The sequence below is a fragment of the Scyliorhinus canicula genome, chromosome 12, assembly GCF_902713615.1.
Source record: "Scyliorhinus canicula chromosome 12, sScyCan1.1, whole genome shotgun sequence".
Classification (NCBI taxonomy): Eukaryota; Metazoa; Chordata; class Chondrichthyes; order Carcharhiniformes; family Scyliorhinidae; genus Scyliorhinus; species Scyliorhinus canicula.
The window spans coordinates 108,885,827-108,902,060 of record NC_052157.1 but is presented as its reverse complement, the minus strand read 5'-3'; the positions used below and the strand labels follow the sequence as shown (position 1 = coordinate 108,902,060).

The window sequence follows — 16,234 nt, the reverse complement described above, 5'->3', positions numbered from 1 at the left end:
ATGACACTGACTCTGAAAGCGGCAAATGAACATGGCTTCCCTCAGTATGAGCAACAAAAACATTTTTTTGTTTCTACATGCAAAAATGCACTAGAAATTGGTTTATATGGATCATCTTGCATTCTTTTAAGCCAGTAATTCAAGCACAGCCTCCATGAGTATATGGGCTAGAGTGGCATCTCAATGTACTGAGTGAGTGCTGCACTGTTAGTGGTGTTGTGCATCGGGTATATACATACTATGGTGGTATTTAGAGGAGGACCTCGTGTCCAAGCTAAAGTTTCTGTTAACCACCGCTGCCAAAAAACTTGACCGATCATTCATCACTCTTGCAGGATGTAACTGTCTTCAAAATGGCTGCCCTATTCAGTTGCATACCAAAGGCTACACTTCAGAATTATTGATGTCAGCACTGGGTGTTAAGGTGCTGTTTAAACTTGTTCATGCAGTCTTGTTGTGGAAGTGTTTATTTAGGAATTACCCAGTACAGTGAGTTATTGAATCCCAAACTACCTGTATGTTGGGAAACCGAAATGCTTGCATATTTTTCTACCTTTTCTGATTTGTGTTTTGAGTAGGATTTTAGTGATTGCTGAAAAATTCAACTGCGTAACCATGTTGGATAGTGGTTCTATACTCGTGCTTGGCAGGTTTTCTTAATACACAGTGGTCACCACTGCTCCTCACAGCGCAAGGGACCCAGGTTTGATTCCAACCTGACTGGAATTTGCACATTTCCTCCGGGTTCTTCGGTTTCCTCCATAGTCCAAAGGGGCAGCACTGTAGCAGTGGTTAGCACAGTTGCTTCGCAGCTACAGGGTCCCAGGTTCGATTCCTGGCTTGGGTCACTGACTGTGGAGTCTGCACATTCTCCCTGTGTCTGCGTGGGTTTCCTTCAGGTGCTCCAGTTTCCTCCCACAGTCCAAAGATGTGCAGGTTAGGTGGATTGACCACAAAAAGCCCTTAGTGTCCAAAAATGGTTAGGTGAGGGTGGCACAGTGGTTACACTGCTGTCTACGGCACTGAGGACCTGGGTTCGAATCCTGGCCCTGGGTCACTGTCCGTGTGGAGTTTGCACATTCTCCGTGTCTGCGTGGGTTTCACCCCCACAACCAAAGATCTGCAGGCTAGGCGGATTGGCCACGCTAAATTGCCCTTTAATTGCAAAAAATAATTGGGTACTCTAAATTTATATTTAAAAATGGTTTGGTGGGGTTACAGGGATAGGGGTGGTGGTGTGGCCAAAAGTAAGGTGCTCTTTCCAAGGGTCGGTGCAGACTCGATGGGCCGAATGGCTTCCTGCACGGTAAATTCTTCTATGTTGACTGACTTGTGTGAGTTACAGGAGGTGTAATGTGTACATATCAGTGAAGGCAGGGTCATTTAATGTTATTGTGGCTGAATAAGATAGATTCATGGCTGTCAAAGGAGTCAAAGTATGGATTAGACCAGAATGTAGAGGCCACAATCTGATCTACCACAATCTTATCGAATGACTGACAAGGCTCAATGGGCTGAATGGCCTACTCTGGTTCCGTTCATTTCTGCAGTTGTCTATCCTAATGTTTGGTAATTAAGCAAAGCATTTTTGTCTTAAAATTCATTATTGCTCAAATTGTATTGCTATTGTTGACGAGGCTTTCTAAATTTATAGATCTAAGATTGGGGCCATAACTGTCATTTTATTCAATCATCACCATTTTCATTTCATTTATGTGGGGTCGGTTTAGCTCACTTGGCTTACACCTGGTGTTGTAGAACCAGGCCAGCAGGGCACGTTCAACTCCCATACTGCCTGAGGCTGTTCTCAACCTTGCCTCTCGCCTGAGAAGTGGTGACTTTCGGGTAACCTTTTTAAATGGTACAAGGAAAAGAAGTCAAAAGGATTCGGTTCCATTCTGCAGTACTTAATTTTCATAGCTGAACATTGAATAGCAGAATAAAAAATGCCTAATTCATTCTAGCAATGCAAAGCAGTGATCTATCCATGAGTTGTTTAGAATACTGTGCACTGCTTTTCACTTAATTCTGTGCAATAGTAAAAGTTTCTGTAATTATGTAAGAAAAACGTAAAGCTAGTGTTGAACCGAGAGAGAGAGTGAGTTTGGGTAATTGATAATGGAAAACAAGGAGATGGCTGAGAAGTTGAGCAGAAATTTTGTTTCTGTCTTCTCTAAGAACTTCCCGCAGGTACTTGAAAATCAAGAAGTGATTGGGAGGAAAGAATCATTATTGCTAGGGAAAAGGTGTTGGGAAAACTCCTTGTACCTAAAAGATGACAAGTCCCAAGAATCAGGTGGCCTGTAGTAGATGCATTGGTTAAAATCTTCCAAAACTCCTTGAATTCTGGAAGTGGATTGGAAAATATCTTGTGTACACCTTTTATTCAAGAAGAGGGAGGCACACAGCAGGAAATTATAGACCAGTTACCTAATATCTGTCATGGGAAAATTGCTGGAATCCATTATTAAGGAAGTCATAGCAGGATACTTAACCATAATTTGATCAGGCAGAGTCAACGTGCATTTGTGAAAGGGAAATTGTGTTTGAGCTTTTTTTTAAAGTAACGAGTAAGGCGGATAAAGGGGAACCTGTGGATGTAATGTACTCTGATTTTGACAAGGCGCTTGATGAGGTGTCACATCAGTGATTGCACAAAATAAGATTACATGTTGTAGGGGGTGAAAACATCGTTAAAGGATTGGTTGGCTAATGGGTAGTAGTGTTAAATGAGCCTTTTTCAGGTTGTCAAGCTGTGATAAGTGGAGTGCCATGGGAATCAATGCTGGGGCCTCTATCTACACCAATGATTTGGATGGCAGCCACATTTTCAGGTGGCACCAAGATGGGTAGGAAAATTGTCAAGAGGAGATGGAAACGAATATTAGACCGGTTAAGTGCGTGGGGTAAGTTTGGCAGATGGAGTTTATATGGGAAATGTGAACTTATCGACTTTGACCGAAAGAATAGCAAAGCAGTGAACTATTTAAATAGAGATTGTAAAACGGGTTAGAGGGATCTGAGTGACCCGGTAAAGGATCACCAAATATTAGTATGCAGGTACACAACATGTGATTCGAAAGGCAAGTGGAATGGAATATAAAAGGTAAGGATGTTTTACTACGTCATGGTGAGACCAACTATATAGTTTTGGTCTCCTTGTTTGAAAAAATATATAATTACATTAGCAGCAGTATAGAGAAGGTTCACTCAACTCCTGGAATAAAGGGTTAGGCCAGTCCCGTTGGGGTTTAGAAGAATGAACTATGATATTGAAATTTATAACTGGAACTAGGAGACCAACATTATTCCTAAAGAGCTCTACCGTTTCCGGAGGTTAGGATAATTTTTCTCTCTCAAAGGTTGTTAGCCTGTGGGATTCTTTTCCCCAGGAAGCAGTGGAAGCTGGGTCAGTGAATCTGTTCAAGACAGATTTTTGGTGGGTGTTGATGGTTATGAGGGGAGTTGAGGCACAACCAGATCAGCTGTGGTCTTATTGAATGATGGAGAGGGCTCAAAGGGGCTGGTTGGCTGGCCTCCTGTGAATAGACCCATGTTTCTAAAAGATCTCAAAACTGTCCATGGCAACATTTTTTGCAGAGGATCCAAAATACCTTGACCTTCAAAATTGGGTATTTTTCACTTTTTCCAAAGAGATTAGTTGCTAAACAATTTGATTCTGACCGCTTTAAACATTTTAGTAAGTCTGTATATTTGTCAGCTAATACAATGCTACAGCTAAAGATTCACTAAACTTGTGGCTAGCTAGCCTTAAATAATCTTTTTTTATTGTCTCTTGTGGTCTCCTTGTTTGGGAAATGCTGCAAAAAGGAGAATTCATCATCATTATCTTTCTTGATCATGAATGAAAGCAAGTGAAGGAATGCTACTCTAGTCTGAACTAACCCAAGATTCTTAATGCAAATGAAATTACTCTTAAAACTGGGATTTTATTTAGACAGTGATTTATGTCGAGTTCCACAGTGGAATACTTGAAATGAAAAGGTCAGGGTGAAAAATAAATAGTCACAGATCTTCCTAGTCCCAAACCAATACACTGTTGCAACCCTTGATCTTGCCATAACTAACGTTGAACCTGTCTTATAGTGCTGGAATGTGCTACCATTTAGTAGTTAGCCAAGTATATAAAATTGCTTCAGCATTAACGTTTTGCAGTTTTATCGGAATTGGCATGGGAAAGCTTGCTTATGGGCTTCAACTATTTGCTGATTTGGCTGAGAGTGATGCTGCAGCACCTTTAGGATACACTGATTTTGCTTGTGGTGAAGCAAGAGGGTGGGTGAAACATTAATTTTAATTTTACGCTGAGCATGATGCTCATTAGTTTTAGGTTCTGTTTTCCAATTTTCTTGCCCCTCTCCCTGGTTTTAAATGTGCTCCTGAATATATATTAATGAAAGCATTGAGGCTGCACCACCATCCCACATTTTATTAATATAAAATTAACTTGGACACTTGCCATATCTCTTCAGTTTGTGATTATGAATTTTGGCACAATTAGTGAAGCTTTTGAACCCAAACTTTGAACAGGAGTTCTAGGACTTGGTTGTTAAAAGGCCCCCATCACATCTTGTACTAGTACTAATGACCATGCGTACTTCTGTAACTTTTCACCTTGAACCTAAGTACATGTGGTTATATAAATCTTTTGAAGTAAAATGATTAAACTTGTTTTGTGTTAACTTGCTCTACATTTTGTGTGCCACAGGTTTCAGAATGAACTAGTACACTTCTCGAACTCTTCTTAACTGAAGCTCATGCATTGCACACACCTGTAGTTTCTGAAGCTGCAAAAATTCATAAATTACAAAAAGGTTTTTAGTAGCTTTGGCCTTATTGAAGCAAACAAGTCAAGTCTACAGCCAACTTTTTTAATAAATTGAAACTTTCACCTAAAGGCTCAATGGCAGGTGTACTCCAGCAGCACTCAAATTTTGAAACGGTTTCACTTTCACAAACACTTGAGGCTTTCCATTCTAATCAGTTTTGAAGTAAAGAGCTTCGCTGTTGGTTGCAAACTCTTTGGGGTTTGTGAATATCCTGATTTATCATCAATAGTAAACTAGTATGTGACAGTAATGGTGTTGAAACACTCAATATCTTGGATCAAGTCTGGCTAAAGCCTTTTGGTTTCAACCTGTAACTGGCCTGAGGAAAGTGTCATTTCTTCAATTTTTTTCCTCTGCAGAGGTGGTGACCGTGGTGGCTTCAATAATTTTGGTGGTAAGTTTAAGAGTATTGGAACTGTTTCAGTGAATTCTGTATGACATCTGACATAAAGCCACCATTTCCTCGTAACTTTGAGTGAGGGTATTCAGCATGCACTGCTGTGCGTTTATTCAATCTGGAAATAAAGCATGCATTTGGCCAAGGGTTCAGAATATTTTGTCAACAGCAATGTTGTGACTTGTTCCTAAGTTTGAGGATGTGGTGAGGGGAAACATGGGTGCTGGGTGGTGAAAATGAGACAAACTAAAAAAGCCAAATGCAGAATCTAACTGAAAAATATATTATGGACTTGATATTCCGGTCCCATCAATGTTCCCTTCTAAGTTGTGGGTGCAAGTGGTCATATAGCAACCTGAAAAGTCATGCACAGGCCACTGAAGTGGCCTTTAAGGTACTGTATAACATTTCAAGGGATCATGCATTAAAATGAACTGGTCACGATAAAACAGAGGGGCAGTGGATCCCATCACAAAATGGGCAATCATTTGTCTTCGCCAAATATCTATGCAACATCAGTCTGAAAGTTGTTGGAATAGTGACTCGAGTGCTCAGTTTAATTTGGGCAGAAACAGCCAGGACAAATCCTCAATCAAATATGTTGGGTTTATGATGAAAAATATTTTTTGTTTTTGTCTGGCTACATTGGTTGTATTGTGAAACTTTATCTGTGCAAAATTTGTCAGTTAAGTAAACAGATTCAACAAATACAGAGATTCATTTACAAAACAAGAAGGTAATGACATTTAGCAATAGGAGCTTGCTGTGTGACATTATCCAAACAAGTGTTTGGACCTGGCATTACTGTAATTCAGCCCTTTGTTGCTTAATTCTTGCAGCAAAAAGCCAGTTATCAGCAATGACTCATGCTCTTCCTGGGCCAATGGTATCAAGACAGAAACTGTTATCAAACATTGTAAAGATAAAGCCCTGTGCATAATTTGTGTACTGGTGCTCGCCTGCCATAAAGTCTTAACTAATGTAGAACAATTGGGTGCTGTATTTGGGCATTACAACATCAGTTTCAGAAGCTCTGTTAATGTCAGTCAATGCATCTGGCAAACAAATCCTGTTCACGCAAAAGCATCTTAAGAGGAGAGGGAACTGTTGGGACACAATCAGTCTGATGGTATGAAGCAGTACACGTACTTGATGTGAATATCAGAATGCAGGTCAATTCTGGGTCAAAATAATAAAAGAGTAAGTTCAGTGGTTGCTATTTTGGTTGGATGGTGTTGCATCCAAAGACACTGAAAACGATGGTTTTGTTTCTGAATGAAAGTTATGATAATGTGTAAGACCGTGTGCAACTTTGCCTTGTTTCAGGCTGGTTTAGCACAGGGCTAAATCGCTGACTTTGAAAGCAGACCAAGGCAGGCCAGCAGCACGGTTCAATTCCCGTTCCAGCCTCCCCGAACAGGCGCCGCAATGTGGCGACTAGGGGCTTTTCACAGTAACGTCATTTGAAGCCTACTTGCGACAATAAGCGATTTTCATTTCATTTCATTAAATCACTTTAGAAACTAGTTTTAGAGCTCTGTCCTCTCTTCTCCACAGGTTCAAGAGATCGTGAACAAGGACCTAACCCTGGTAGGCAAACTTCAATATTTTACAGACTAGTGATGTCTCTGTCATTTTTCTGTAAAAACAAGGTGCTGCACTAGTTATTAGCTGGATATTTGCAGGATTTGAATGCAGCCGAATCAGTTGTGGCCGAGTTGTCTACTTAACTAAAACTAGTTTAGTTCAAATGACTTCAAGTACAAAATTGATCACCAGCTTTGTATGTTTGGTATTGGTACTGCCTGGTTTGTCTCTTTTCTCTCTGCTGACTCTTGGGCTTTTCATATACTATTTTTTCAAACTAAGAACCTGATTCTGGAAATGCACCATTTTTGCCCTGTTCTGGGAGCACTAATTGCTTTATCTACTGGCATGATTTTGTTGCGACCAGGTCCATGTCATCCTGATGTTCTGGGCATCCTTAATTATTTGATTCAGATTTGGCACTGATTTGAGTTTAAGTTGTGCTTCACACAAAGTTCTTACATTTTCAGAATGTCTTCAGTGCTCTGGAACTTATTAATTTGACTAGCATCTACAGGGAAGACTTGTAAGACTTTAAAACATGCCCTTTTTATCCGCAGCTTCTGACGACAACTCTGATAACAACACCATTTTTGTTCAGGGTCTTGGAGATAATGTGACAACTGAACAAGTTGCTGATTTCTTTAAACAGATTGGTGTGATTAAGGTTTGTACATTATCTCTTTTTAACATATTCTAGGGAAGGATGTGGATTGCTGATCATTTGTCATACCGGGCTTCATTTCATTCATAGATTAATAAGAAAACTGGAAATGCCATGATCAACCTCTATACTGACAAAGTTACAGGCAAACTGAAGGGTGAAGCAACGGTGTCTTTTGATGACCCACCATCAGCAAAAGCAGCAATTGATTGGTTTGATGGTAAGATTATTTTTAATTGAATTTCTATTCCACAGGGCAGTTGACCAATTTCTGTGATAGTGGCCTAAACATTGTGTGGAATTGTAGCAAATTAAGCGCTTTGTTAATCTAGAAGTGTTTCTGTTATGGGGGGGGATCTTGCCAATTGTACAAATTGCCTACAAAATAGCAAACAAAAGGAGCAATATCCTGTTATATGGGAGAATTCCTGCTCTTCAAATATGCTGCAAAATTCTTCCTGAACAGCCGTGCAGCTTTTTAAAAAGTCACCAAGGTGGCATTTCCGACATCGTGGCACACCCCTCCCTCCATGGTGCTGCTGATTGGTGGCTGAAGCTCTGTGGGGAAGGAGTTTGAAGTTGCTTCAGATGTGATTACTATGTTTTTTTTAAATGTATTTATTTTAATTTTCAGAGTATCCGATTTCATTTTTTCCAATTAAGGGGCAATTTAGTGTGACCAATCCACCTACCCTGCACATCTTTTGGTCGTGGGGGTGAGACCCACGCAGACACGGGGAGAATGTGCAAACTCCACACGGACAGTGACCCAGAGCCGGGATCAAACCTGAGACCTCAGTGCCATGAGGCAGCAATGTGCCACCGTGCTGTCCTGATGTGCCTACTATTAACTGAGCCAAAACGAACTCTTTAAAAAGTACCTGATGAGTGAGCTCAAGTAACAGAGCTAAAGCGGGCAACAGTATGGCAGGAAAAAACCATGACCTGCCTGCAGCCATAAACTGGAACAGGAATAGTGATACGATCATCTCTCAAAGATTACTATTGATTCTTGTTGCCAGATTCCATAATGGGAAATATTATGAACTTAAGTAGTTAATAGATGGTCGTTTTAAAGGACAGCTTGATTTGCTGCTTCTACTGCAGCGGTATCACGGAGAAATATACCTTTTTCATCCTGCCTGGACAGATAGTTCATAAATGGCAGCACCTTCATAGTCAAAAGGGTGTCACTGATGTTGAAGTTATAAACATGGGAATATACGTTGCATACTGATAGATTTGCATTAAAAAATCTCCATCTGACTTCCAGTGGCGACTGCTAGGAGAAGGTTGTAAACCAAGTAGCTCCTGCTATGGTCTTTGTTTTTTGGACATTTTAACCCGTTTCCCGGGATTTTTGGTTACCTAAACTGGCCCATCGTATGGGATAAGGAATTTGTTGACTAAAATATATCAATCAATGAAGAAGGTTGGTGGCAAGAAGATTGCTGGGGATAATGCTTTGACGAAGCCAGAAAGCCCAAGAAGCTCAGCAGGAGGAAAGGCAGTGGACCGGCCTTGGGTGTGGCTTCTCGTATCATGGTGGAAACGCTGCCCGAGATGATAGGCATAGGAGTTTGAAAAACAGTTTGCGAATAATTTTTATGGGTAGGGTGATGATGGGAACCCGTAAGCGGTCAATTGAGGCACTGGCCAGGTCCGGGAGAAGCTGGAAAAGAAACCTTGACAGTAAAGGAGCATGGAGAGGTGCTGAAGGGTGGGGAGGTGGCTTCGTCGCAGCATGGGCATCATGTCGTGGCATGGGGATCAAATCGTCTTGTTCGCTGAGATGTTGCTAGTGGAGGAGAGGAACAACACCAAAGGCAAAGATGGATGCCTTGGAGGATAAGTCTAGTAGACAGAACCTCAGAATCGTGGGGTTACTGGAGGGGGTGGAGGTCCCAAAGCTGACTGGGTACTTCTTCTCCGATGTTTGTCAAGCTTTTGAGGGGGGGGGGGGGGGGGGGGGGGGGGGGGGGGGGGGTTGGGAGGCAGAGGCTTTTGTCAAGAGCGTGGAGTTGAACTTGATTGGATTCGATTGGGACTTTAATGGGGTCAGTTGGGAGGGGTTGGTTTGAGGGGGATTGTAGTTTGTATCTATTGTATGTTTGGGACCAAGGTGTCGGGGGATAGTGATCAGGGAAATGGAATGGGACATATATGGCCGAGGGAGAGGGGCGGGGAGAGAGATGAGGGAATTGTTTTTGAGGTTATTGTGTGGTTCTGACTGGGACAAAGGGCCTGGGGGTGGGGTTGGTAGCTGCCTTGGGTGGGTCCTGGGTCTGGGCCTGCTAGAGGTGGAGACCGTTGTCTTTTATCTTTGTGGGGGGGGGGGGGGGGGTGGTAGTTTATGTTTGGGTTTTTTTGCTTCAAGGTAGGACTTTGTAAATGCTCCTTTGTATGTATGGATTTGTTTTTTTTGGGGTTTTATAACATGACCTCTAAATATATATATTTTTTAAATCTTGCATGTGATTTAACAGTATTATCTGGCACCAGGTACTACTGGAGACACATTTAACCAGGGGAAATGTCTGCTTTGCTTTAGGTAGATTTTTCTTAATCTTTAATTCATTGCCCCTGCTGAAGTGACTAATAATAATGTATTTCTTTTAGGAAAGGATTTCCATGGAAACATAATAAAAATCTCATTTGCAACAAGGCGATCCGAGTTTGTGAGAGGTGGTGGTCGTGGAGGTATATAAATGTTTCTATTTGGCAGAAACTGGGATTTGTTTTGTTAACGTTTGTGAAGTGTGACTTATGGGGCACTTTTTTTCTTTGTAGGTCAGATGGGCAGAGGACATGGTGGTCGTGGTTTTCAAGGTGGAGGTGGTTCAAGAGGTGATGATTGGACTTGCCCAAACCCGTAAGTCATTCAACTGCGTTTCAATGTTTTCCATTATATCCACAATTGTTGGCTTGGCCATATCTTGTGAAAAGAATGAATTAGCATTTTTAAAAATTTAGTAACTGAGACTGATTCAAGATAATACTTGAAATTGTTATCGGCCCAGTTGTTTGAGTAAACAGTGAATTTTGTTTTTTGTAGGACATGTGGTAATGTTAACTTTGCTTGGAGAAATGAATGCAACCAGTGCAAAACTCCCAGAGCAGACAGTGGTGGTATGTATTGGAATCGAAACCAGTTCTGTTCCTCCTCTTCTCTCCCCCCTCTTTCTCTTTCTCTTCCTCCCCCTGCCCCCCCATGCCCACATTTTGTTCCACTTCTGTTCTTTCTTCAGAACACTAACCTCTTGAAAGGGTGATGGAGTAAGTTTGATTGAGGCATTCAAAAGAGAATTTGATTGCTATCTGAAATGTACACGGTTAAGGGGATCAAACAGGGGAGTGGGACTAGGTGGAATGCTTTTTCTGGGAGCTGGTGCAAACTTGATGGGCCGAACAGTCACCTTCTGCACTGTATTGATTCTGTGACTTTGTAAATCTGTCTGTGATATTAATAGATTGACCAGGACCTTGTGGGTCGCATGGTAGCACAGTGGTTAGCACTGTTGCTTCACAGCATCAAGGTCCCAGGTTCGTTTCCAGCTTGGGTCACTGTCTGTGCAGAGTCTGCACATTCTCCCTGTGTCTGCGTGGGTTTCCTCCGGGTGCTCCAATTTCCTCCCTCTACCCGAACAGGTGCTGGGAGTGTGGCGACTAGGGGATTTTCACAGTAACTTCATTGCAGTGTTAATGTAAGCCTACTTGTGACAATAATCATTATTATTATCACACCGCTACTCTTCTTCACAATCATGCCCTCATAGTTTAGCATCTCATCCAAAAGCTGTCACTTCAACAGTGCAACACTCCATAGTGCTGCGCTGTTGAACTTTTTTTTGTTCATGGGCTGTGGGTGTCGCTGGCTAAGTCAGCATTTATTGCCCATCCCTGAGGACATTTACGAGTAAACCATATTGCTGTGGATCTGGAGTCACATGCCAGCTGGACGAAGTAAGGATGGCTGATTTCTTCCCCTAGATGGGTTTTCACGACAAGGGTTTCATTGTCACCATTAGACTTTGAATTCAGGATTTTTATTGAATTGAAATTTCACCATCTTTGAGTTGTCAGCCTTTGAAATTTGTGTCCCAATCCTAGATTGTGACCCGAGCCTGGAATCTTCAGAGTCAAAAGTACCACCAATTTGAGCCATTTCCAAGGCTGGATTTTACAGATTAGTGCAAGAGTTTAAAGTGACATACTCTCAGCTTTTAGTTTTTAGAGTGCGTAAATTTTTAAACTCTGGGATCCATGTCCTTTTCATGGCAGCATGATGGCACAGTGGGCTCTGCTGCCTCACAACGCCTTGGACCCGGGTTCAATTCCTGCTTTGGGTGACTGTGTAGTTTGCAAGTTCTCCCTTCTCTGCATGGGTTTCCTCGGGGTGCTCCGGTTTCCTCCCACAGTCCAAAGATGTGCAGGTTAGGTGGATTGGCTGTGCTAAATAGCGCTTTGTGTGCAAGGTTAGGTGGGTGAGGGAGTGGGCCTAGGTTACGGTATCCCTTCAGAGGATCAGTGCAGACTCTTGTGTGCCAAAAGGCCTTGTGCACTGTATAAAAAGATTCTACTCAATTATAATATTGAGGGTTGCAGTTTATTCCAAGTATCTTCCTTCAATTTGTAATCTAGGTGTTTCAAGAGGCTTACTATCTTCACCCCCACCGTCTCAGGATTTTAGTCTTTTTAAATCAAGTGTTCTTTCTGTTTTCTAAGAACATCATGGAAGAGGTGGTTTCAGAGGCCGAGGAGGATTCCGTGGAGGCAGAGGTGGAGATCGTGGTTTTGGCTCTGGAAAAATGGGTGGAGGAAGGTATGGACTAAAGCAGATCTTACTGGTTATCTTTGGATTGTTGTGCCTGCCTAAACCACGCTGTCTTAACCCGTATATAGTCGACAAATCACTGGGACTCCGTTTCATACAATGATTTGATATTTATTCACCAAGACACGATTGTTACTGATAATCGATCTCACTCACACACACACACACACACACACACACACACACACACGTCAAACTACAAAGCTATTGCGCACAAGACCTTAACTTAACTTCAGAGTGGCTAACAAGTACCAGAACAATATTGGCCTTTGTCTGTATCCCGAATCTTGTAGCCCTCAATGTTCGGTCCTTGGTCTGGTCTGTCCCTGGCTCTAGTCTTCCTTCAGTTGATCGAATGATGGACTCCTTCGTTAGTTTGTGGAAGTCACCGTTGTTGGTTGTTGCTGCTGCAGAGAGGGATTCTAAAGTTGTGCAGCACCTTTTAAACCTGCTTGAATTTCGTCCCCTTTGGTGAGCGGTCTCTGGGTCATTTGTCAATCAATTGATCAGGACTCAATCAGCCTGATCGATAAAGTCCAATCGGGGGCTGCCACATCAATTTTGGGGTGGCGATTCAGTGGTCATTCCTGGAAATGTTGGGGGACGGTTGGCCCTTCCAAATAAGGAGATTAGGTGCCACCATGTCTGGTAAAGAAGTGTGAATGACAGGACAGTTCTATTGTTCCTGGGGTGGCCTGGAGATGGCCATTTGCTTTTGTTCGCATCAACCTGGGAAATCTTTTGAAGTCTGCAAAACCTTTTGCTGCAAATTTGTTTGATCTGCTCTGCAGTCTGCTTGTCCATAAAACCTGACCACCTTTCCCAGCATCCCATTTTAGGTGGCCACGGGGAAGAAAAGGACCGATTGTGCATTGGCTGAATGCCATAGGCAGACTTGCCCTCAAGTTGCTACTTGGGAATAGCTCAACCAAGTTGATATAAAATTTGACAACAAGAAACCACTTCAAAGGCAGGAAAGAGGGATATATCCTTCAGGGGCTAACCTGTGCACGTTGGGGAACCCAATCCCACTTTCCCTCTCCTGACTCCCCCATGATTTACCCCTTTATTCATCCCCCAAATCTCCCTCCATGGGCTTCTGTCCACTTCACCCATCTTACCTCTCTGGGATCCATGTAATTTTCATGTCAGGGCCTCCTTGCAATTCCAGCACAGCACCGAGTTCTGGGACTGCAAAGGTCTCTAGGACAGAAGTGCTCCTCTCTCTTGGTTTAGCCTGCTGACAGCACATGGTTGCAGGGTGGGCAGACTCTTGGGGGAGGGGTGGGAGAACCAATCTGTCTTTCATTTCTCTTCCCCTCCCCTGCATGAAATCTAGTTTCATACTTTTTCTTAATGCAGGAATGTCTAAACAATGTGAAGGCTTTATTTCTTTCTGGTTTACTTTATCTCATGAGCTTTAATCTCATGAGTTTGTGAATGTTATTTAATTGGTGGATTATTTAAACCTGGCCTATTTCTATGTGCATTAAACTTTTGATTTGTGAAGTCCTGTGGCATTTGACGAGACAAACTTCATCACCGAAAGTCATGTAAGCCTCTGTCTACTTAGACCTTTGCCAGAAGTTGAAGCACCGCTATTGGGAAAATCTAATGGTGTCTGTGTGGGGGAAATGTTAATATTTTTGTTTCTTGTTTCAGAAATGATCACAGATCAGAGCGACGTGACAGGCCTTACTGAAAGCATGCTGGGAACAAGAGTTTTCTTTATTTTGCTTTAGTGATGCTTTAACATTGATGCGGTGTGTAATGTACTTTTTCACAGTATGTATTTGAAGACAAAAGATTAAAATGAATTTTTAATAAATTGCCTGTACAGTGACTTGTCTTTGACTACTCTAGTTGGGTCAGTAGCATCGACATAGCTGGTTGTTTCATGTGAACAGTACACTTGTATGCAACTGTGGTTCATTACCATGTCGTTTTGGATGATACATTTCCCATTTTCTGTGTCAAGGGATTCATAAATTGTATAAAAATGTGACTGCGATACTTTCAGTTGAAGTTTAGTCTCGAGTTTTAATAATGGATACTAAACATGTTGCTTTTTTCTCTTAACCTGAAATCTGCAATAAAAATGTGTGTATCCAACGGTTTGGCTTCTAATATCCTATAGCAATAAGTGTGTTGGCTAGTGACAACTTTTGCACTTGCTAGTTTCATATGTCCTCAAGAATAAGTGGTCATTGAAAACTATCAAGATGAATTTATCCCCAGTGAAACTTTATACATCAAAAGTATGTCCTTGGTGGAACCTGCCTTTTATTTGCTACTGTAAAAGCAAACTTGAGAATATTGTTGCTTATGTTACTTGGGTATATGGTGTGCTAACATTTTGGCTTTTACAGAGGAATAAGGGAACTCTTCCACATAAATATCAATGTTTTACTGTATTTGGGGATAAAGCATGCGTGTCCCATTTCTTCACTTCTCTCCCCTTTCCCTAACACACATTCTCATCTTGAGCTTTTTAAAATATTGTTAAAACTGATCTCAACAGCTGATGTTTGGGTGCAGGTGCATCGCATGCAACGTTACATGGTTTATGACCTGCTGCTGCTTTGCAATAGAGTTGTCAATGTTGCTATTGCTAGGACATGAGCAATGGTTATGCCGTGCCTAGAAATACCTGGAGCACAGTTGTCTCTACCATGCAGAAAGGGTAGCATTGTGGATAGCACAATCGCTTCACAGCTCCAGGGTCCCAGGTTCGATTCCGGCTTGGGTCACTGTGCGGAGTTTGCTCATCCTCCCAGTGTGTGCATGGGTTTCCTCCGGGTGCTCTGGTTTCCTCCCACAGTCCAAAGATGTGCAGGTTAGGTGGATTGGCCATGATAAATTGCCCTTGGTGTCCAAAATTGCCCGTAGTGTTGGGTGGGGTTACTGGGTTATGGGGATAGGGTGGAGGTGTTAACCTTGGGTAGGGTGCTCTTTCCAGGAGCCGGTGCAGACTCGATGGGCCGAATGGCCTCCTGCACTGTAAATTCTATGTCTATGTCTCCCAATTTTTGGGAGAAGTGGGATGTGTGTTTACTACTGTATAAAGAGACAGTCATTCACTATTTCTTCATCTTAACCACGAACAACCCAGGTTCAATTCGGGCCTTGGGTCACTGGCGTTTGTATGCTCCCGTAAATCTGGTTTGTATGGTTCCCCTGGGTGCTCCCGTTTCCTCCCAATGTCCAAAGATGTATGGAACAGGTGGATTGTGTTATGGGCCAGGGTTTAGAGAACCCCAAAGTGTATCATGGAGTTCACCTGACCCACAACCTTTAATAGATTGTGGTATGGGGAGCACACGGCCCACTACAGGTGTGGTACAGCAGAAATGGAGAAGTATTTTTAAAGCAAAACGATGTTTATTCTATGAACGCAAGTTAACCTTTTTAAAACATAGTGAACATCTTAGCAACCATTAATTCGAATACAACCATTGAAAACTACAACACTAAGTAATCCTTATAATTTCCCAACAGCATCCAGAAGACACAAGCAACACCTTTTAACAAGCACATTAGATTTGCATTCAGTATTCAGAATATTTATAATTCTGAATTCACCAAATGATCAAGAGCTAGTCTTCATGGCAGAGAGATCAACCTGCTGTGTCTGGCTTCAGTTCCAACACTGAAAATGAAACTATAAAACACCCAGCAGCAAACAGCCTACAACGAAAGTAAAAAAGCTGACACAGCCCAGCTCCACCCACACTCTGACATCACTGATAAACACCCATTTCTTAAAAGTACATTTCTTAAACACCCATTTCTTAAAGGTACTCTCACATGACACCCCCCCCCCCCCCCCACAAGAAAAAATAAATAAACCATCAACTTCAAGATGGTTTCATTTTTCACTATCCTTTAAGAAATGCACACAG

At 42.1% G+C, this 16,234-nt stretch overlaps 1 protein-coding gene across 1 annotated transcript in view; it reads left to right on the top strand.

Annotated features, from left to right (window-relative positions):
• LOC119974649 (RNA-binding protein FUS-like) overlaps positions 1 to 14,163 on the top strand; it is a 33,546-nt gene extending 19,383 nt beyond the window's left edge. The window contains exons 8-16 of the mRNA XM_038813720.1: positions 5,210 to 5,244; positions 6,805 to 6,837; positions 7,395 to 7,501; positions 7,589 to 7,718; positions 10,118 to 10,198; positions 10,289 to 10,370; positions 10,554 to 10,627; positions 12,224 to 12,320; positions 13,995 to 14,163. Of these exons, the coding sequence (XP_038669648.1) occupies positions 5,210 to 5,244; positions 6,805 to 6,837; positions 7,395 to 7,501; positions 7,589 to 7,718; positions 10,118 to 10,198; positions 10,289 to 10,370; positions 10,554 to 10,627; positions 12,224 to 12,320; positions 13,995 to 14,034 (679 nt within the window). The 3' untranslated portion in view covers positions 14,035 to 14,163. The remainder of the gene's footprint in view (positions 1 to 5,209; positions 5,245 to 6,804; positions 6,838 to 7,394; positions 7,502 to 7,588; positions 7,719 to 10,117; positions 10,199 to 10,288; positions 10,371 to 10,553; positions 10,628 to 12,223; positions 12,321 to 13,994) is intronic.
• The last annotated feature ends 2,071 nt before the right edge of the window (positions 14,164 to 16,234 follow it).